The following is a 23020-nucleotide window of genomic DNA, read 5'->3' as shown; positions in this document are numbered from 1 at the left end:
ACAATATTGAATGACAGCGGAAATAAGATACATCCCTGTCGTACTCCAGTGCTTACATCTATCGGATTGCTTAACCAGCGTTCATACAGTACTCGGCTTGTTGAGTTGCCATACAGATCTCTGATAAGATTGATTAGCTCAGTTAAAATTCGCTTGCTTCGAAGTGCTTGCCAAATTGCCTGATGGTGGATAGTATCAAATGCTTTAGCGAAGTCGATAAATATCAGACATAGTGGTGATCGCCATTCCAACGACTCCATTAAGAATAGTAGGCTATTTACATGATCGGTGTGGTCTGAAATCAGCTTTCTCATTTCGAAGATCTGCTGAAATATATGATGACAGTGTAGCTTGGATTATATTCGCTAATACCTTAATTAATCATGATTAAACATGATTATATCCCGCCAGTTCCTGCATTCTGTTAATTAAACTACCTTTTTGGGTAGTTTAATTATCACTCCTGCACTTAATTCAGCAGGAAGACAGTGGGATGTCCAAAAGTCTCTGAGAAGAGGTGTGATTATTTCAGCGCTAAGACTCGGATCAGCCTTACGCATTTAAGGATTTTTGATGTCTACGCCTGGTGCCTTGCCATTCTTTAGTGCACGTACAGTGGTTGACAAAACAATGGAAACTTTTCAAAATATTTTTTTTTTTTAGTATTTTACTTGTAAAGTTTATTTATATTAATTAACTGAAAAACAAACAACATAATTAATTATATTCTGAAAAAAGGGAACAAAATTTAAAATATTCACAATTTCGCTACTGACAAAACAATGGAAACTTTTAAACCTCTGCAAGAAAGAAGTGTAAAACGAAAATAATATTTAAAAGAACGATGTAAAAAGCATCCTGTTTACAGTTATTTTATTTTTAAATTCTGGTAATTTTTCACAATTTCTTTTTCTAAGTTTTTCGCATAATTGCTTTTTTTCAAAGTTAACGAAAATGGCTAAGTTAAGATTTGTAAAGTTTTAAAAAATAAAATAATTAACGATTTAAAAGCTGGTTTAAAACAAAAAAGTATCTGTGACAAATATTCAATAAATAAATCAGCAGTTTCAAAAATTATAAAGAAATTTCATGAGACCGGTTCTGTAAAAACTCAACATTTAGGTGTAAGACCTCGTAAGACTACTCCTAGACAAGATAAATTTAATAGCGAGAGAGTTCAAGAAATTCCCAAAAATAACTCCTCGAGAGGTTGTTAATAGCCTAAAATTAGAAATAAGTAGCCGAACAGTTAGTCGCAGGACAAATGAGGCTGGCCTGTGAAAAAACCACTCATTTTTAAAAGAACCGTTCTGCTGGTCTACAATTTGCCAGGGATCATTTAAACTGGTCGATACAGAAATGGGAGAACATTTGTAAGACGACCAAAGGGAAAAGATTAGATCCAAAGTACACAAATAAGACTGTAAGGTTTGGCGGAGGCAATATTATGGTATGGAAATGTTTTTCAGGGCAAGGTATAGGCCCAATTCATATTATAAAAGATACCATGACAGGTATAGGATACAGAACCATATTAAACGATGTTATGTATCCATACGCTGAGGAAAATATGCCCCTAGTTTGGAGATTCCAACACGACAACGACGCGAAACACACAACTAGAGTTGTAACCGAGTGGTTACAATCCAACAAGGTACGTGTTTTGAAGTGGCCTGCCCAATCGCCAGATCTCAATCCCATAGAAAATCTATGGGAAATTGTAGATCGTAAAATAAGCACCCAAAATTACACCAGGAAGGAAGATTTATCGGGAGGCGGTTATAAGGGAATGGCAAAATATTTCAAAGGAGACCATTGACTCTTTAATTGGTTCAATGCATTGTCGATGTGTAGCAGTTATAAAAACTAAAGGATACCCAACAAAATATTGAGTTATTGCAAAGTTTAGACCATATTTGTTAAAATAATACTTAAGTTTCCATTGTTTTGTCAATGCCGTAATAAAGTAATCTTTTAATTTTGTTTTCTCATTTTTAGAATTTAATAAAAGTAATAAAGTTAATAAATAAGTTAATAAAAGTATACAAATAAAATACTACAAAAATGTTAAAATTTTTTAAAAAATTATTTCAGATTTCAGGCCACTAATGAAATATTTGGAAAAGTTTCCATTGTTTTGTCAACCACTGTATATCAACGGCGATCTCGGTTTAGTTAAGCTTCATTCGTAGTTATTTATTTAGTCTTAGTTAAGCTGCCATCGTAGTTATTTATTTATCCGGTTATTTAGTCTTAGTTAAGCTCCAATCGTAGTTATTTATTTAGTCTCATTTAAGCTTTAATATAGACCCAATTATCGAGAAGAAAGACAATATTTATCACTAAGCGTATGATCGATTAATTTTTAAAATCAATAACAATCATACGCTTGCTGTTTTCGGGATCTTTTGAACTTCGTAATTTTAATCACATAGGACTAGAGTTGTCAAATATTCGACATATTCTAAAACCCAGTTTTCGAAAAATTCGAAAAAGCATAATTTTTAAAAACCGGTTCGAAATTATTTTTCCCCAAAAAAGATTTTTTAAAAATAAAAAATTAAAAAAAAAAAAAATGGAAAAAACTTTTTTTAAAAAAAATAAAAAAATATTTTTAAGTATGTGAAGAGTATATAAGATTCGGCACAACCGAATATAGCTCTCTTACTTGTTGTATTAAAATTATTAAAAATAATAGCATAAAATCTTAAAATAAATTTTAAAAAATATTCGATTTTGTCGAATAATTCGAAACCGGTTTGTCGAATAACTCGAAAACCGTCCTTTTGTAAAAACCGGATTAAAAAAAACGGAAAATTTAAAAAAAAAACCGGTTTTTCGAATAATTCGAAAACCGGTTTGACAACTCACATAGGACACACAATTTATTACTTTTTTAACATATTCCCAAAATCTTTTTTAAAAACATTCCCAAAATTGTAAAAATTTTCTACAAAATAACAAACGGTTATTAAATAATTTAAATTTTTTTGTATTTTAACTCCTAATTCCTAAACCTTTTATAAATTTAAAAATTGTTTATGCATATGGCGGTAAGTTTATTAAAAATTATTTGTAAAATTTTATTTTATAGGTCTTTTTTATAAAGTTAAAAATTAATTATGAATATAAGAGTTAATTTTCATTAAAATAAAAAACAATTTCCAAAAAAATTACCTTCAAAATGTTTCCTAGAAAAGAAAACGCCTTAAGTGATTTTGAAAAAAATATCTAAAATAACGGTTATTTTCTTTACTCTCTAACCGCACTTTCTATAATTTCCTTAAGAAAAGCTTTTATTATTTTTACGGCAGTAAATTACCCTAAAAGCTCTAAAAACAAGAAAAGAGATTATAAAAACAAACACAAGGAGTATAATAAACAGAAAAACAGTATTAAAAAGTAAATAATAAAAACAAGTAAGAAAGTATGGTCGGTCAAGCCCGACCATATAATACCCTACACCAAGTAAATGAGTAAAAATATTTTTCTTTTAAAATATCAATAATTTACATTTTTGAGTGATTTTCGGAAGTGGGCCTTATATGGGAGCTATGGCCAATTATGGACCGATCACCATAAAATTAGGTCGTGTGATTTATGTCTATATTAAAGTTAACTATGTTGAATTTTGTGTGTATACCAACATTTTTAAGCGATTTATGCACGTTAAAGTGATTTTCGGAAGCGGGTCTATATGGGAGCTATGACTAATTATGGACCGATCGTAACAAAATTTGGTGACATGAATTTTGTATATATAAAACTTATTTGGAGCGAAATTTGTGTAGATACATAGATAAATTAAACGTTTATGACCGATAAAGTCCAATTTCGAGGGGACATTTGTATGGGGGCTAGGTGAAATAATGGACCGATTTCAGCCAGTTTCAATAGGCTTGGTCCTTGGGCCGAAAAAGTAATATGTACCAAATTTGATCGAAATATCTTCAAAATTGCGACCTGTACTCTGCGCACAAGGTTTACATGGACAGCCAGCCAGCCAGCCAGCCAGCCAGCCAGCCAACCAGACGGACGGACGGACGGACGGACGGACGGACATCGTTTAATCGACTCAGAAAGTGATTCTAAGTCGATCGGTATACTTTAAGGTGGGTGTTAGACTAATATTTTTGGGCGTTACAAACATCTGCACAAACGCATAATACCCTCCCCACTATGGTGGTGTAGGGTATAAAAATATGCCGCAAAATATACTATAGAAAACAGGCATGTATAAAAAAGTATTAAAAATAAAACAACAAAAGAAAATAAACATTTTCTGCATATAAAGAAAACAATGTGGCACATGTTATACTCAATTAACAAAACAAACAGAAAAAGACAGACAGCTAGCAAAGAAAAACATAAACAAAAATGGACACTCGTAGTTTGAAATGCAACAAAACAAAAACTGCATGTAGGTAAAAACAAAAGAAAAACTAAATAAATAATAAACAACAAAAAACGAATAATGCATGGGAGTGTGTGTGTGTGTATGTATTCATTTGAGTTAAATAATAAACACGTGAATTTTATTAAAGCATCATCATCATAATTTTTGCTCTGTTTCTTTTACACTCATTTTAACGGTAAACATGCAATCATAAACATACAGTATGTATGCATGGGTTTGTGTGAATGTGCATGTTTGTTTTCTAAAGAGTAAGAGAGAGAGAGCGAGAAGGTTTTTCTTGGGTAAAGAGCTTGCATTTGCATTTTACAGTTATTTTAAATAAGTAAAGGGTTTTTTGGGTGTTTTTCCTCCCATTTTAAGGATTTTAATAACAATGATTCATCATTGTTAGTAAATTTTCATAATTTTCTAAATAGAAATTTAAATTTTTTTGCATTTTTTCAATGCTTTAAAAGGGAATGAACTTTGTAATGCCTACAAACACTCACATCATATTATGAAATATTCTTATCAATTCAATAATTGAAATGTAGGATGCCACCAACATGTACTACAGCAACAACTGACTGCCAGTGATGATGATGAGTGTATTTCTGTTTAATGCAATGTGTCTGCTTGTTTATGCCTGTGTTTATTTATAAAAATAGATTAATCAGAAACAATAACGAATCAAAAAATATTCATATATACAAATACACAACACATCAAGTACATTTTATTTTTATTTATTATTGTTTATAGTTTGCGAAAAAAAAGAATATAAAATAAGAACAAAATTTTTTTGTGAAAACGCAATTGAAAAGACACAATTATTTTATACAGTGGTTGACAAAACAATGGAAACTTTTCCAAATATTTCATTAGTGGCATAAAATCTGAAATAATTTTTTAAAAAATTTTAACATTTTTGTTTTATTAACTTAATTTAACAAAAAACAAAGGATATAATTAATTAAATTCTAAAAAATGAGAAAACAAAATTAAAAGATTTCTTTATTACGGCATTGACAAAACAATGGAAACTTGGTTATTATTTTAACAAATATGGTCTAAACTGTGCAATAACTCAATATTTTGTTGGGTATCCCTTATTTTTTATAACTCAATGGTCTCCTTTGAAATATTTTGCCATTCCCTTATAACCGCCTCCGATGAATCTTCTTTCTTGGTGTAATTTTGGCTCCTTATTTTACGATCTACAATTTCCCATAGATTTTCTATGGGATTGAGATCTGGCGATTGGGCAGGCCACTTCAAAACACGTACCTTGTTGGATTGTAACCACTCGGTTACAACCCTAGAGGTGTGTTTCGGGTCATTGTCGTGTTGGAATCTCCAAACTAGGGGCATATTTTCCTCAGCGTATGGATACATAACATCGTTTAATATGGTTCTGTATCCTATACCTGTCATGGTATCTTTTATAATATGAATTGGGCCCATATCTTGCCCTGAAAAACATCCCCATACCATAATATTGCCACCGCCAAACTTTACAGTCTTATTTGTGTACTTTGGATCTAATCTTTTTCCCTTTGGTCGTCTTACAAATGTTCTCCCATCACTGCCTCTTAAATTGTATTTGGATTCGTCGGAAAAGAGGACAGTATTCCATTTCTGTATCGACCAGTTTAAATGATCCCTGGCAAATTGTAGACGAGCAGAACGGTTCTTTTTAGAAATGAGTGGTTTTTTCACAGGACGATAGCAACCAAAACCAGCCACATTTGCCCAGCGACTAACTGTTCGGCTACTTATTTCTAATTTTAGACTATTAACAACCTCTCGAGGAGTTATTTTTGTGAATTTCTTGAACTCTCTCGCTATTAAATTATCTTGTCTAGGAGTAGTCTTACGAGGTCTTCCACCTAAATGTTGAGTTTTTACAGAACCGGTCTCACAAAATCTCTTTATAATTTTTGAAACTGCTGATTTATTTATTGAATATTTGTCACAGATACTATTTTGTTTTAAACCAGCTTTAAAATCGTTAATTATTTTATTTTTTAAGTCTTTACAAATCTTAACTTTAGCCATTTTCGTTAACTTTGAAAAAAAGCAATTATGCGAAAAACTTAGAAAAAGAAATTGTGAAAAATTACCAGAATTTAAAAATAAAATAAAATAACTGTAAACAGGATGCTTTTTACATACATCGTTCTTTTAAATATTATTTTCGTTTTACACTTCTTTCTTGCAGAAGTTTAAAAGTTTCCATTGTTTTGTCAGTAGCGAAATAGTGAATATTTTTAATTTGGTTCCCTTTTTTCAGAATATAATTAATTATGTTGTTTGTTTTTCAGTTAATTTATATAAATAAAACTGTAAAATACTAAAAAAAAAAATTTTTTTTTAAAAAATATTTTAAATTTTGGTCTACATATGGAATATTTGGAAAAGTTTCCATTGTTTTGTCAACCACTGTATGTATGGATGTATTTCAATTGATGATGAAATGTATAGAATTGTAGAATTTTGAAAAGTGAAAAGAATCATCCTTCAATTCCATTATAAACATTTGCTATATCAATTGAAATGTGTAATAAATTAAAAAAAAAAAAAGTAAAAGTGTGTTTTTTCAATTAAATTTCAATATTTTAATAACACTATTGAAAAGGGCTCCCGGCTAAAAACTGGGGTTTTAATGAAAATATCTAGTTTTATAGAAATTGAATTTCATTTTAAATTTATTATAAATTCTGTTTAAATTTCCTTGGAAATTGTACTTGTCATAGGTATTTTATTTTTATTTTTTTTCTAAATAAATCTATACTGACCTTTCTCTATACAATAATAATAAATTTCATTTAATCATTTTGTCATAATCATGAAAACTCGCATAGTTGCTAATCATGAGGGTGTCTTTGAATAAACACCAACAAATAAATTATTTATAATATTCAAACAATCGAAAAATAAAGATAAGCCAGAGGTACAAAAGCAAAAAAATATGTATCACAAATCTATAAAATAAAATCATAAATTAGATTCCCTATATTAAATAAATATAAACTATAGTTTTATTTTAAATAACAACCAACAATAGTTTCATTAAACTAATTTATTAACAAGTAAGAGAACTATATTCGGCTGTTCCGAATCTTATATACCCTTCACCAAAGTAAAAAAAAATTATTTTTTTCAAAATTTAAAAAAAAAATTTTGTTTTAATTTTTTACAAAATATTTTTTTTTTTAAATTTATCAGTGAAAAAAAATGTATGACAAAAAATTTTTTTTTTTTAAAAAAAATTTGGTTTAAAAAATATTTTTCCCGATTTTGATCTATTGCAGGTCCAAATTACTATAGCATTATATACATCGTTGCAATGGACTTTAAAATATCTATAATTAGCTATCCATATTGTCTATATTAATTACTTAGTAATCCAGATATAGATCAAATAAGCTTCATAAATTACAACAAATTTTTTTTAAAAAATAAAAAAAAAATTTAAATTTAAAAAAAAATTTAAAATTTTTTTTAACTTTTAGTAATCCAGGTATAGATCAAATAAGTAAGCTTCATAAATTTAAAAAAATTTAAAAAAAAAATTTTAAATTTTTTTTACTTTTTTAAAAAAAAAATTTTAATTTATTAGTGAAAAAAAATGTATGACAAAGACATTTTTTTATAAAATTTGGCTTAAAAAATATTGTTCCCGATATTGATCCATTGTAGGTCCAAATTACTGGCATATACATCGTTGCAATGGACTTTGAAATATCTATCATTAGATATCTATGTTAATCACTTAGTAATCCAGATATAGATAAAAAATAGGCCAAAAATCGATGATTTCCCGATTTTTCCTTATATCTCAGCCATTTGTGGGCCGATTTTCTCGATTTTAAATAGCAATCGAGTCAGAAGAATTGCCGATATATTGATGTATCAATTATGTTTGTAAGTTATTTGGGGGCTACGGAAAGTTGATTTCAACATACTGACGGAAAGAAGGACATGGATATATCGACTTCGCTATCTATAACGATCCAGAATATATATACTTTATACAGTAGCAAATGAAAAATGTAGAAATTACAAACGGAATGACAAACTTATATATACCCCAGCCACTCATGCTGAAGGCTATAAAAAATCATATTTGTAAATTAACCTTCTTATCATTTGGCGCAAAAATGTTGATTTTATTAAAAATGTTCAGGCTAATGCCCAGTTTTTGACTTGTTATTTAAATACGTATTTAGTTAATTTTAACTTAAAATTAAGTTGTATTTAAATACAGTTTGAGTTTTTCAGTGCTACATAATTTGTCTTATTTAAATAAGATAAAAGTATGGTAGCACTACTAAATATCAAAAATTTATCGATAGTTTTGCTTAAAACAGCTGTTCAACCAAAACAAAAATTGATACATTTTGCCCAATAAGAAATAAAAGTTTATTAAACAATAAAATTATTGGTAGGAAAATGCACAAAAGAAGCTCCAATTGCCCAGCATCGGAATTGTAGTTTTTGCAAGACGCTTTTTTTAGCAAGACGCTGTTGTTTGTTTTTTTTTTTACTACAATAGAGTGAAAAAAAACCAAACAACAAAAGTCAGCTGTCAAAAACTTATGATAGTTTATGAAACTTAAATAGAATTTAAATGACCAACGTCGGCCATTTAAGTATCATTTAAAAAAGCACTGAGAAACTCATTTTCGCATTTAAATAGAACTTAAATATAATTCATATTTAAATACGAAGTCAAAAACTGGCTCTAAGTGATTTATGAATTAAGCAAAAAAAAACAATGCTTTCTTATTTAGTACAATGAAATAAATAAATCTAAAATGAGATAAGTAAACAATGAACAATAGGATTGACACTCAAACAAGTGAAATGTATATAAAATAAGCAGCCCACATTACGTCGATGCTCCAGCGAATCACTACTACTGCCACCAATAATCACCTTCGCCCTTTCCTGTACGCTATAGACTTTCAAGCATTGGCCCATACATTTTCGTAAGTTTCCTCAAAATCGGCCCAAAAATAAATAACATTTCTATATCTTTAAATTAGAAATTCCAAATATTGAAAAATTTGATCTTTGACCTTCACGATTTAAGGTTTAACGTTTTCAAATTTTAGTAAAACTTTCAGAGTATAGTATATTTAGAATTATCTGGACTATAATATTCTGAATAGGTTTTACTTAAAATTTATAACAGCAAGGAAATAGAGCTCATTTGCCAAAAAAAATGGCCAAATAATCGAAATTTAAATCGCAGGTACGGAAAAACTGTAGCCTTGAGATATCTCAATAGGTCATTAAGTCTAGTCCCGGATAACTCACCAAGGATGGATTATTAATTATGACAGTTAGGGCTGGACATCCGCAGAGAAGTTGGAATTTTCTTATCATTGCAACTACGACAGTGGTCCTTGAAGGGTAGTCCTAGTACCCAGTGCCCCGTTTATATATCTCTTATATACCTGGATATATAGGGGCACATTAACTTGACCACCCTCCATGTATCTAAATTACGCTATCTATTTTCAGCCTTTTGAAGAAAGCATCTGAGGATGTTGAAACCGATTTGGGGATATTAAAAGCAGAACTCTTTCTTGCTAACTGAAACTAGACCCAAACTAATTAATGTCAGTTAAAATACCCAGCCTAGCAACTCAATGAGAGAAGTGCCGCCTGACTGTCAAAGGTACCATGATTGGAAATTTTTCAGCCTGAAACACTACATTCATTGGGAAGAGTTTGGGAGATATCCCAAGTTCGTCACAGAATACACCAGATCCAAGACCACAGTTCCTTTCTGAAACTTCTGTCTATATTCTGGCGTCATATTTCGAGCTTACTCCTGGAAGTGGAAGGTAACCGTGTGTGGAGTAATATCGTTAGAAGGTTGGCAATAGGTCCAAAAACCTCGCGTGGCCATATGTTCACAATAGTTCACGAGTAGTATATCGTTGGTTAAAGGACTGATATTTGGGCTAGTGACAAATTTCGTATCTTACGCCTCAAGGGAAAATATGGGGCGAAACTGGAGCTCCAAGGTGCTCAGTCTTGGTAAGAATTTGATTGTTTAACTTCACAGCTGACTAGAAACTTTATGTAGAACCACGGGGATCCATTGAGCTCCAGCACTTGTGTTGTTGGATCGATCGTCAGGTCACTTCGGTAAACACGTGATGGCTGTGGTTTAAACCCTTAAAGCTAGTAGAATATCGTTGGTTAAAGGACTGATATTTGGGCTAGTGACAAATTTCGTATCTTACGCCTCAAGGCAAAATATGTGGCGAAACTGGAGCTCCGAGGTGCTCAGTCTTGGTAAGAATTTGATTGTTTAACTTCGCAGCTGACTAGAAACTTTATGTAGAGCCACGGGGATCCATTGAGCTCCAGCACTTGTCATGTTGGATCGATCGTCAGGTCACTTCGGTGAACACGTGGTGGTTGTGGTTTAAACCCTTAAAGCGAGTAGAATATCGTTGGTTAAAGGACTGATATTTGGGCTAGTGACAAATTTCGTATCTTACAAGAACAAGACTTGAAGTCGGACTGGATTGCCAGGATTGTTTGCTAACTAGCAATGATGGCGGGGATGATATAGCTCGAGCTCACGAGCAAGGGTTTGTGCATTGATCTGTGTGTTCCTTGCAAGTCTTAAGAGCTCCGAGAGATTGAGCCGTCAAGGAAGGTATCAACTATAATCTGTCGGTCGCTCTAGCAGTTTAGATCTGCATATTTCTTCATGTTGTTTGGTAGCTAGGATTGAATATCATGTGTCCTCAAAGAGGGCCAATAATTGGCTATAATTGATTGGACCACGGGGATTTATTGAGCTCCAGCACTTGTCCTGTTGGATCGATTGTGAGGTCACTTCGATGAACACGTGGTGGTTGTGGTTTAAACCCATTGATGCATTGATCTGTGTGTTCCTTGCAAGTCTTAAGAGCACCGTGAGATTGAGCCGTCAATGAAGGTATCAACTATAATCTGTCGGTCGCTCTAGCAGTTTAGAACACGTGGTGGCTGTGGTTTAAACCCCAAAGCATTGGTTAAAGGACTGATATTTGAGCTAGTGACAAATTTCGTATCTTACTATCTTAAAAGTAGCAGACTTGAAGTCGGACTGGATTACCGGGCCGGATGTTGCTGCTTTGATAATTATCGTGGGCTTTGCCGTTTGCTAACTAGCAATGATGGCGGGGATGATATAGCTCGAGCTCACGATCTGGGTGTTCCTTGCAAGCCACACAATGGCGGTGATAGACGCATTGATTCTATCCAGTCTCAAGAGCACCGTGAGGTTGAGCCGTCAAGGAAGGTATCAACTATACTCTAATACCCCGGTTTGCGTTCGCTTCGTTCTGCGTCGGTTTCCAAGTTGCGTCTTTTAAAATTTCTGTGATTTCGAAGTTGCGTCGCTTTTGTTCCAGTTTGCGTTGCATGGCTTCGAAGTTGCGTCGTTAGTGCTTCGATTTGCATAGTTTTTGTTGCATTTTGCGTCGCATGGCTTCGAAGTTGGGGCGTTAATATGAAAATGTTTGTATTGAAAAATCTATGTATTTTTTCAGCAAAAATTATGAATCTAGGAACCAATTAAATGAAAATCAATACAAATGTATGGAAAATCGTGCTTCGTTTTGAGTCCAGGCCCAATTAGCGACGCAAACCGGGGTATTAGTGTAATCGGTCGGTCGCTCTAGTAGTTTAGATCTATTTCTTCAGGTTGTTTGGTAGCTAGGATTGAATATCATGTGTCCTTAAAGAGGGCCTATAATTGATAAGGAATATTCTTAAATTATTCATTTAGGGACAACCTGAACCCCTTTTGTGGCTATATCTTTCCATTTCACTAATGTTTTCCGTTTTTATCCCCTTCAATTAGTAGGATTATGTCATAAAGCCTGTTGATTTTTATCCATCTCATTTTAGAGTCTGCAACCTTTGGAATTTTTATTCAATTTTCTATGAACCATTTAATGGCGTTTTTCCATTTTATTTATGATTTATGCAAATGGTCATTAAAACCAAAACAAATATTGATTTTTTTTTTTTATTTTGACGTAGTTGTTGTTGGTTGCTGCTACATATTAATTTTATTTTCAATGTTTAACGGTCTAGAGGATTTTTTCTTTAGCTGCTTAAACAGAAAAAAAGATGAAAACCTACAGCACAGCAAAAAAAACAACGAAAACAAGTGATTATTTATAGAATTTTGTTGGTTGACGATTTTTATTTCTATTTTTTTTTGTATTTGTATTGACCAAAACATGTGACAGATGACATCACTGTGATGGTGTTTAATGGTCTGGTATAGTGACAGTTTAGCAGCAACAACAGAACAGCAGTAACAGCAACAAAATAATAATAATATGTTTAACAAAAAACCTACATAAAAAAAAAACTATTAAAGAAAAAGAGGGTGGATTTGTTTGAAATTTTGTTTATGCAAACAAAATTATTTCATAGCTGATGACTGATTTTGTTTAGCTTAGTTTTCAATGACATTTTGTTTTTTTTTTTGGTTTTTAAAGAGCCAAGGGGAAGAAGAACTTTCTCTCTCTTTCTCATGCTCTCTATGAGAGAAAAAAATGTGCAATTTACATTTAAAAATACTACAAAATTTGGTTGCTTTCCTCTGTAAATCTAATGTCAAATGCGTTTATTGGCCTTTTTTCTGTTAGATTTTTTTTTTTTCAATTTTTTTTATTAGAATTATTTAAAGAATTTAATGAAATCTTTTTTAAAGCAAAAATAAATCATGTGAAGATCTAAATGGCTGACTAACTGACGTTATTTTGTGTACATGTGTGGGTTTTTCTTTTGTATGTTTTATTATTAAATGTTCTTTTGCAAATATTTGGTTTTTTTTGTAAGTTTTTTACTAAGAAGACAAGGTTAATCATAGAGCGTTGTAAAAAAGTAATTACTTTGTAATAAAAATTAATTGTTTTTATCAATATTTTGCAATTTAATTGTTTATTTACAGCAATTGTAAAAATTGCATTAGACAAAAGAAATGCTATAGTTAAACAAGTTTTTGGTTTAGAAAAATAAATAATATTAAAAAAGAAATGTTTTTTATGAACTTAAAGTTTCGTTAAGTTTTTTTCAACAACAAACATGAGAAAAATTTATTTATTTTTATAATATTTTATATTCTTTAAACGAATATAAAAATATTTTATTATAAATATTAATCGTTAAAGAAATAAAGTTTCGTTAAGTTTTTTAAATTCCCCAAAATAAGAAGAAAGTTTTGTTTTGAATAAACTTTAATGTATATTAAATGAAAATAGTAAAAAACTGATTCAACTATTTTGGGTTGAAAAAATAAAGTTTCGTTAAGTTTTTTATTCAACAAAAATTGTTAAATTATTTTTCATTTTAATAGTATTTCATCTCAGTTATAAGAAAATGGCAAAATTTTCGTCCAAATATTTTTCGTTAAAAAAATAAAGTTTCGTTAAGTTTTTTAAATAACCCAAATTAAGAAAATGTTCCTTATTTAAATAAAATTTAATGTTTAATAAACAAATATAGCTATGAAATTTTTCCATTACTTTTAGTTTAGAAAATAAAGTTTCGTTAAGTTTTTTTAAATTTCTAAAATTTAAAAATTTCTTTAAATTTAAAAACAACATTGTCTAATTAAAACGAATATGCAAACAAATATTTTCTAGCTAAAACGGTTTCCAAAATAAAGTTTCGTTAAGTTTTTTAAATTCCCTAAAATAAGAAAATTTTCTTAATTTGATTAGTATTTAATAAGTAATAAATTAATATATTAAAAAAAGTTTTCTAGTACTTTTAGTTTAGAAAATAAAGTTTCGTTAAGTTTTTTAAATTTCTAAAAATTAAAAATTTCTTTATATTTAAAAATAACATTGTCTAATTGAAACGAATATGCAAAAAAAAAAACTTTTAGCTAAACCGGTTTCCAAAATAAAGTTTCGTTAAGTTTCTTAAATTCTCTAATATAAGAAAATTTTCTTGATTTGATTAGCATTTAATAAGTAATAAATTAATATATTAAAAAAAGTTTTCCAAAACTTTTAGTTTAGAAAATAAAGTTTCGTTAAGTTTTTTATATTTCTAAAATTAAAAATATTCTTTAAATTAAAAAATAACTTTGTCTAATTAAGACGAATATGCAAACAAATATTTTCTAGCTAAAACGGTTTCCAAAATAAAGTTTCGTTAAGTTTTTTAAATTCCCTAAAATAAGAAAATTTTCTTGATTTGTTTAGCATTTAATAAGTAATAAATAAATATATTAAAAAAAGTTTTCCAGTACTTTTAGTTTAGAAAATAAAGTTTCGTTAAGTTTTTTAAATTTTTAAAAATTATAAATTTCTTTAAATTAAAAAATAACTTTGTCTAATTAAAAATAATATGCAAATAAATGTTTTCTAGCTAAACCGGTTTCCAAAATAAAGTTTCGTTAAGTTTTTTAAATTATCTAAAATAAGAAAATTTTCTTAGTTTGATTAGTAATTAATAAGTAATAAATTAATATATTAAAAAAAGTTTTCTAGTACTTTTAGTTTAGAAAATAAAGTTTCGTTAAGTTTTTTAAATTTCTAAAAATTAAAAATTTCTTTAAATTAAAAAACAACTTTGTCTAATTAAAACGAATATGCAAACAAATATTTTCTAGCTTAAATGGTTTCCAAAATAAAGTTTCGTTAAGTTTTTTAAATTCTCTAAAATAAGAAAATTTTCTTAATTTGATTAGTATTTAATAAGTAATAAATTAATATATTAAACAAAGTTTTCCAATGCTTTTAGTTTAGAAAATAAAGTTTCGTTAAGTTTTATAAATTTATAAAATTTAAAAATTTCTTTAAATCTAGAAACAACATTGTCTAATTAGAACGAATATGCAAACAAATATTTTCTAGCTAAACCGGTTTCCAAAATAAAGTTTCGTTAAGTTTCTTAAATTGTCTAAAATAGGAAAATTTTTTGATTTGTTTAGCATTTAATAAGTAATAAAATAATATATTAAAAAAAGTTTTCCAATACTTTTAGTTTAGAAAATAAAGTTTCGTTAAGTTTTTTAAATTTATAAAATTTAAAGATTTCTTTAAATTAAAAAACAACTTTGTCTAATTAAAACGAATATGCAAACAAATATTTTCAAGCTAAAGCGGTTTCCAAAATAAAGTTTCGTTAAGTTTTTTAAATTCCCTAAAATAAGAAAATTTTCTTGATTTGATTAGTATTTAATAAGTAATATATTAAAAAAAGTTTTGCAACACTTTTAGTTTAGAAAATAAAGTTTCGTTAAGTTTTTTTAATCAACAAAAATTAAATGTTTTTATTGATTTGAATAGAATTTAATGATCAATACAGGAATATACTAAAGAAATTTTTCCAGTGTTTTTGGTTTAAAAAATAACGTTTCGTTAAGTTTTTTAAATTTACAAATTTTACAATTTTTTTTAGATTTAAAAACCTGTTTATCTAAGTAAAATACGTATACAAAAATATAGTTTTTAACTAGTAGGGTTTCAAAAATAAAGTTTCGTTAAGTTTTTTTAATCAACAAAAATTAAATCTTTTTATTGATTTGAATAGTATTTAATGCACAATAAATTAATATAATAAAGAAATGTTTTAAATATTTTTCGTTTAAAAAATAAAGTTTCGTTAAGTTTTTTAAATTTCCAAAATTTTAAAATTTCTTTTAATTTAAGAATAAATTTATTTAACTATAACAAATATGCATACAAATACTTTCTAGCTAGTATGGTTTCCAAAATAAAGTTTCGTTAAGTTTTTTAAATCAACAAAAATTTAAATTTTGTATTTGTTTGAATAGTATTTAATTTGTAATAGATGAATAACAGAATAAAATGTTTCAAATAGTTTTGGTATAAAAAATAATGTTTCGTTAAGTTTTTTGAATTTAGAAAATTTAAAAATTACATTGAATTTAAAAATAACTATGTATATTTAACTAAAACAATTATGCAAACAAATATTTTCTAGCTAGTATGGTTTCCAAAATAAAGTTTCGTTAAGTTTTTTAAAATTTTGAAAAATAAGAAAATCTTCCAGAATTAAATTAAAATTAATGCGCATTAAAGGATTATAGTAAAAAATCTACAGAAATACTTTTATTTTTAAAAAAAAGTTTCGTTAAATTTTTTAAAATTTCCAAAATTAATTTTTTTTTCTAGATTCATAAATAAAATTAATTAACGAAAAAGTGTAAACAAACAAATAATTTTTATCTAGTATGGTTTTCAAAATAGAGTTTCGTTAAGTTTTTTTAAATTAACAAAAATCAAAAATTTGTATTTGTTTTAATAGAATTTTAAGTTAATTTAATAAAGAAAAAGTTGTATTTAAGTGTGTTTGCTTTAGAAAATAATATTTCGTTAAGTTTTTTAAATTAACAAAAATTTTAAATGTTGTATAATTTCTATAATAGAGGACTACATTAAATGAGGCTTGCCTCAAATTTATTGAATTGCTTTTGGTTTCAAATATAAAGTTTCGTTAAGTACCTATTTTAAATGACCTAAAATCAAATTTTATTTTGGTATTAAAAATAAGCTTGTTTAGGTAAAACAATTAAGACAAAAAATAACTTTTTATCCATGTTAAAATAATATACTTAGCTTCAAATGCATTTAAACTTTGTTAGTTTTCAAAATAAAGTTTCGTTAAGTTCTAAAGGAAGTTAAAAACACAACTACTTAAGAAAATTTACAGTTTTACAACAATAAAACTGTTATAATTAATCTAAACTCTCTTTCTCGCCCCTATAAATTACACAAACAACCGGCATTTATTAATCCGTATGTAAAATGGCATGTGTTTGTGTGTATATTTCCTTCTCATTTAATCATACTTCCATAAATTTACTGTTATAAATTCCCAGATTGTACAGTGTATTGTTATCACAATTGTTTATAGTGTGACCACAGTCGCCCCTTTGTTTTAAAAATAAATTTATTACTATTATTTTTAACAATATATCTATCTATATTACCGAAATGTTGTTGTTTTCTGATAAAAATCAATTATTGTCGTTAAGAATTTGCAGGTTAAAAGAAAATACCGACCAAAACACAAAACAGCTGAGCAAGCAAGCAAACAACAACAACAACAGCTACATCATGCACGTCATAATGACCATCATCATCATGGAGTATGATGGTAAATATGTATGTGCGAGAGAGAGTGTGTAAGGAAAAGGAGAAATACAAATGTTGTTTGTAGGCTTAACAGGAGAATGCATAACAAAGCAGACAGGGGGTGGTAGTTGAACTAAAAAGGAAAAAGTTGAAAGAAAAATTGTATGTGTCCCTTTTAAGGTTTTAAAATACATGACGAATCTTAACAAAAACAATTTAATGATTTTTAGCCAAAAAGTAATGAAAAAAACTATTTGTACTTACTTTAACTCTTTAAACGGATGATATAAATTTTGTTTAAACAAAATTTATTTTCTTTTTTGTTGCACAAAACACTTGCCTTTTAAAACACACACACACACACTTTAATTAAACAGCGCTACTACTGCTGCACTTATTTTAAACAAATTATTTTTGTTAATTTTTTTTTTTGCTGGCAAAAATTTTGTTGTTGTTTAGCTTTTAAAAGTTATTTTTAAACAAATATTTTAAAACTTTTTAATAAAAATAAACAGGTTTTAGACTTTTTTCTGTAAAATACTTAAAATTTTTTTCATTTACACCACTTTTTCTGTAAAGTAAAGGATTTTCATTGCTATTTTTTTCTCACTGCAACTTTTCAATTTTCCTTCTTTTTAACTTAACAAACAAAAATTGCTTTTTTTAAATAGTAACAAACACTTCTTATTAGCTTTTTTAATTTATTTTCAATCAGAAAACCTTAGTTTTCTTTTTATAAAGGATATTTTTCTTTCTTCTTTTAAATTTTATCTGTTTTATAACAAATTTCTTTTGTACTAGTACACAATTTAACACAACGACCGTAGTAGACGAGCATAAATTCACGACTTCTACTGTGCAAAATTCATTCATATTTTCGTTTACTTTGTTGTTGTGCAGCTAGAATTGTTCTTGCTCTCTCTCTGTGTGTTTTTTTTTCTCAGTTCCTGTTTGTTGTTTTAATATAGCTAACAGAGTTGCCTTAACACAGCAGTTAAATGTTCTTATAAGAATGACAATGCTGCAATATATACCAAAGCTCATGATTGTTAATTAATGGCGGGAAATTTCTTTATGGTTGTTGTTTTTGTCTTACATCCGTCAGTTTCTTCTTTTACATTTGCTTGATTAGTTGATTTTAACATAGGAATTTTTACTTTTAACTTAATAATTAGTTTAAATTGAAAATTAAATACAATTTAATAGTTTATTGATAAAATATGTTATAAAGTTTGTGAATATATAAAAATATTGTTGGCAACGTATTTTTTTAAGTAAATAAATTAGCAAATAAAAACAGCTCAAATTGCTGGCAATTTTAAGCTCAAAAAATTCGTTAAGTTAAATGAAAAATCGTATTAGTTTTATATTATAAGCCGGAAAAATAAATTTAGTTAATGTGATAAATGTTTATTAAAAAATTACAAGGAAATAGAAATTGATTACAAAAATTTAAAGAAATTAAATAAAAATCAGCAGTAATTGAATGATTACTAAACAAATTAAAAAAAGATTTAAATGAAAAATTAAATAAAAGTGAAATGAAATCTTAAAGAAAAGTTTAAATTAAAAAATGAGTGAAATACAAAATTTAAAAATATTCAATATCAAAGAAAATATATTTTTAAATAAAATTAAATAAAAAATATTCAAAAATGTGTGTCAATTAAAAAATCGGTATCGATACTATTACCTAAAATTTAGTATAACAAAAAACTTTGACTGCTCAACATAAAGATGTGTATATTTTGTATTTTTTCATAAAAATATTAAGATTTCTTAAACTCCATTGCTGATTTCTTCCTGATAAAAGGTAAGTTCTTTCAATATATGTTTGTAGCTTTGACTTTAAAACTAGATTTCACTCAAATACTCATGACGGACCATTTTCATTAAAAAGTTAAAAAATCTTGAAGGTGACAACTTTTTCTATAGAAAATCTTGTTGACGACAACTTTTTCTATAGAAAATCTTGTTGACGACAACTTTTTCTATAGAAAATCTTGTTGGCGACAACTTTTTCTATAGAAAATCTTGTTGACGACAACTTTTTCTATGGAAAATCTTGTTGACGACAACTTTTTCTATGGAAAATCTTGTTGACGACAACTTTTTCTATAGAAAATCTTGTTGACGACAACTTTTTCTATAGACAATCTTGTTGACGACAACTTTTTCTATAGAAAATCTGGTTGACGACAACTTTTTCTATAGAAAATCTTGTTGACGACAACTTTTTCTATAGAAAATCTTGTTGACGACAACTTTTTCTATAGAAAATCTTGTTGACGACAACTTTTTCTATAGAAAATCTTGTTGACGACAACTTTTTCTATAGAAAATCTTGTTGACGACAACTTTTTCTATAGAAAATCTTGTTGACGACAACTTTTTCTATAGAAAATCTTGTTGACGACAACTTTTTCTATAGAAAATCTTGTTGACGACAACTTTTTCTATAGAAAATCTTGTTGACGACAACTTTTTCTATAGAAAATCTTGTTGACGACAACTTTTTCTATAGAAAATCTTGTTGACGACAACTTTTTCTATAGAAAATCTTGTTGACGACAACTTTTTCTATAGAAAATCTTGTTGACGACAACTTTTTCTATAGAAAATCTTGTTGACGACAACTTTTTCTATAGAAAATCTTGTTGACGACAACTTTTTCTATAGAAAATCTTGTTGACGACAACTTTTTCTATAGAAAATCTTGTTGACGACAACTTTTTCTATAGAAAATCTTGTTGACGACAACTTTTTCTATAGAAAATCTTGTTGACGACAACTTTTTCTATAGAAAATCTTGTTGACGACAACTTTTTCTATAGAAAATCTTGTTGACGACAACTTTTTCTATAGAAAATCTTGTTGACGACAACTTTTTCTATAGAAAATCTTGTTGACGACAACTTTTTCTATAGAAAATCTTGTTGACGACAACTTTTTCTATAGAAAATCTTGTTGACGACAACTTTTTCTATAGAAAATCTTGTTGACGACAACTTTTTCTATAGAAAATCTTGTTGACGACAACTTTTTCTATAGAAAATCTTGTTGGCGACAACTTTTTCTATAGAAAATCTTGTTGGCGACAACTTTTTCTATAGAAAATCTTGTTGGCGACAACATCATCAGATTTCCTATAGAAAATATTGTCGCCCACAACAAGATTTCTTGTGGGCGACCATCTTTTCTATGAAAACTTTTTATCTATTAAACAAAAATGCAAATTTCTTTATTCTTTTATTATTTAGTTTAGTTTAATTTTATTGCAGTACTATCTTATTGTTAATTTTTACAATAATTACACTACATTTTTAAAGTCAACTGATGTTGCAGCAATTGCACAACATTATCAACAAATTTTTCTACAAATATGTTTGGTCTTTAGTTTAGAAATGATTTTCTTTAATAAAATTTTCCATTAAAGTGTGAAACAAATTGAGCTAATTTCTAATTTCTTTTAAAATTTCACTAATAATTTAAAGAAATTAATTTGTAAGCAAACTTTATTATTATGAAGTTTAGTCGGTGAATTTTTGACACATTTTAGTAGTCTTTCTAATTTAGTATAATTTAAAATTAAAAATAATTGTCTATTATATTTTAAAAATATAAATTCTTGAGTTAACTTAAATGGCCAAAGAAAACATGCTTTAATTTGGCCAAGTAAAGTGTAACAGCTGTGGACTACTTTATGATTTTTATGTTGATTTTACTAATTTGCACTGTTAGAAATCATAATTTAATTTAAATTATTCATTTCTTTTGAAATAATTATTATTTTGTATAAAAATTTAAATAAAAAAACTTTAAGCCTGTCAACCACAAAATCCGAAAAGTCGACTTTAACAGCAATTTACTTTAAAATGTCTTTTGTGGTTAGGCTGTTTGTCTATGGAATAAAATTACACTGTAATCTTATATGGTTGTAAAGGAGCTGCTGCAGTTTGTGGCAACGGCACCAATTTCTAGGATGACAATTTCTTTTTCTCCTCATAATCTTTGTCTTTCACTGCAGTGGCTTTTTTGCCGGCTGCTGATGTGTTTTTGCCATAAAACATATCGGCAAAAAGACCGGCAAACACGAGTACAGCACCAAACCATTGACGTGCTATCAAAACGTTGCCAAACAAAACAACCGAGCACAAGACGGTAAAGAATTTACGGGTGGTAGTGACGACGGAGCAGGCGAGTGGGCCAAACCCAGCCACCATTAGGAAGATGAACAATTGGCCCAAGCAGCCACAGAGCGCCAGCAAACCTAAATGGCTCCAGAGTTCGGGGTGACGGCTGGCAAAGTGTATGAACTCTATGCCTTCACCTAAAGAAACAATAACAGTTATGATTAAACGAAAAGCTAAAGAGTCATTGAATTTTATTTACCTGAGACTATCAAGGCAACAGCCAACATTATGGAACTCCAAAAGTTCATGGCCAACATCATTTGCTGACCCGAGGGTGCACTTGATGATCGCAAACGATCCTGTACAGCACCCGTCAAACCATCCATAGACAGACTCAAGATCAACAACAGCTGACCCAAGACGGCGTTACTGTCATATGACTCGACCGTAGAGGCCTTGCCCTCTTTATACATAAACAACACAACGCCCAATACAATGACAGTCACACAGGCATAACGTGTCACGGAATACACCTTACGGCCAATTAGAACACCCAAAATCATAACTGGTATAGGTTTGGCAGATTTGCCCACAACTTGGGTGGGATAAGGAACCCAACGCAAGGCCATATTAGAGGAGACCATGCCCAGCAAATAAGTAAGAGCATTGACAGCATAGTAACCCGAATGTGTTGTGTCTTCTTTTTGTGGTCTTACGGTTAATAAACCTGTTAATGATAAAAGACTAGAATGCATCAAAACTTATTATCCCTTGAATTACACACTCACCTTTGGCAAAGAGATAATTGCAGAAACATTGCACCCACACTAGAGCCAGTGCATAGGAGAATCTCTCGCCTATGCTACCATCTTCATTGGTTTGTTGGCCATAGCGTCCACGCGTTATTTTCTCTTGCAGAATCCCATACAAGAAATAACAAAAGAATATGCCCAAAGCAAATACAAGAAAGCGGCTTTTTTCCGGTATCATCATAGTGAGTAAAAAAAAATTGAAAACCTTTAACTCAACACAATTAAACACTTGTTAGTTTATATTAAAAAATCCTTGTTTTATTGAATATTTTCTTTTAATTTTGTTAGATATTCATGTCACAGTTATTAGACGAGCTAGAATTTCTTTTTTTACACGTCAGTTAATTTTTGTTATATTTTTCTTCGAGTTGTTGCTGTTTGTGTATGCAGTGTGTGTTTATGTGTTGGTATGTTTTTGAAAGTTACAACCAAGGCGAATTAATACAAGGTGGTGTTAGTTCTACAAAAACAATGATTGGTCTTAACAAATGTCAAAAAACCAAAATGAAAAATTTAACAAATAAGTATTTAAAC

At 28.7% G+C, this 23020-nt stretch overlaps 2 protein-coding genes across 3 annotated transcripts in view; both read right to left on the bottom strand.

The window, feature by feature from the left end:
- Window positions 1-17964, bottom strand: part of SNF4Agamma (SNF4/AMP-activated protein kinase gamma subunit) — a 279015-nt gene extending 261051 nt beyond the window's left edge. The window contains exon 1 of one of the 2 annotated variants that reach the window (XM_065516510.1): window positions 17806-17964. The gene's annotated coding sequence lies outside the window, so the exon portion shown is untranslated. The remainder of the gene's footprint in view (window positions 1-17805) is intronic. The other variant, XM_065498054.1, reaches the window with a different exon arrangement.
- Window positions 17965-20777: 2813 nt separating this feature from the next.
- meigo (Solute carrier family 35 member B1 homolog meigo) lies at window positions 20778-22755 on the bottom strand. Its single transcript, XM_065515760.1, has 3 exons — window positions 22463-22755; window positions 21934-22401; window positions 20778-21871 (listed from the first exon to the last, which is right to left on the bottom strand). Exons 1-3 carry the CDS (start codon window positions 22665-22667, stop codon window positions 21519-21521), a joined length of 1026 nt encoding a protein of 341 aa, XP_065371832.1. The 5' UTR covers window positions 22668-22755; the 3' UTR covers window positions 20778-21518.
- Window positions 22756-23020: the final 265 nt, after the last annotated feature.

The sequence above is a fragment of the Calliphora vicina genome, chromosome 1, assembly GCF_958450345.1.
Source record: "Calliphora vicina chromosome 1, idCalVici1.1, whole genome shotgun sequence".
NCBI lineage: Eukaryota > Metazoa > Arthropoda > Insecta > Diptera > Calliphoridae > Calliphora > Calliphora vicina.
The sequence above is the reverse complement of the archived record's forward strand: the minus strand, read 5'-3'. Positions and strand labels throughout refer to the sequence as shown.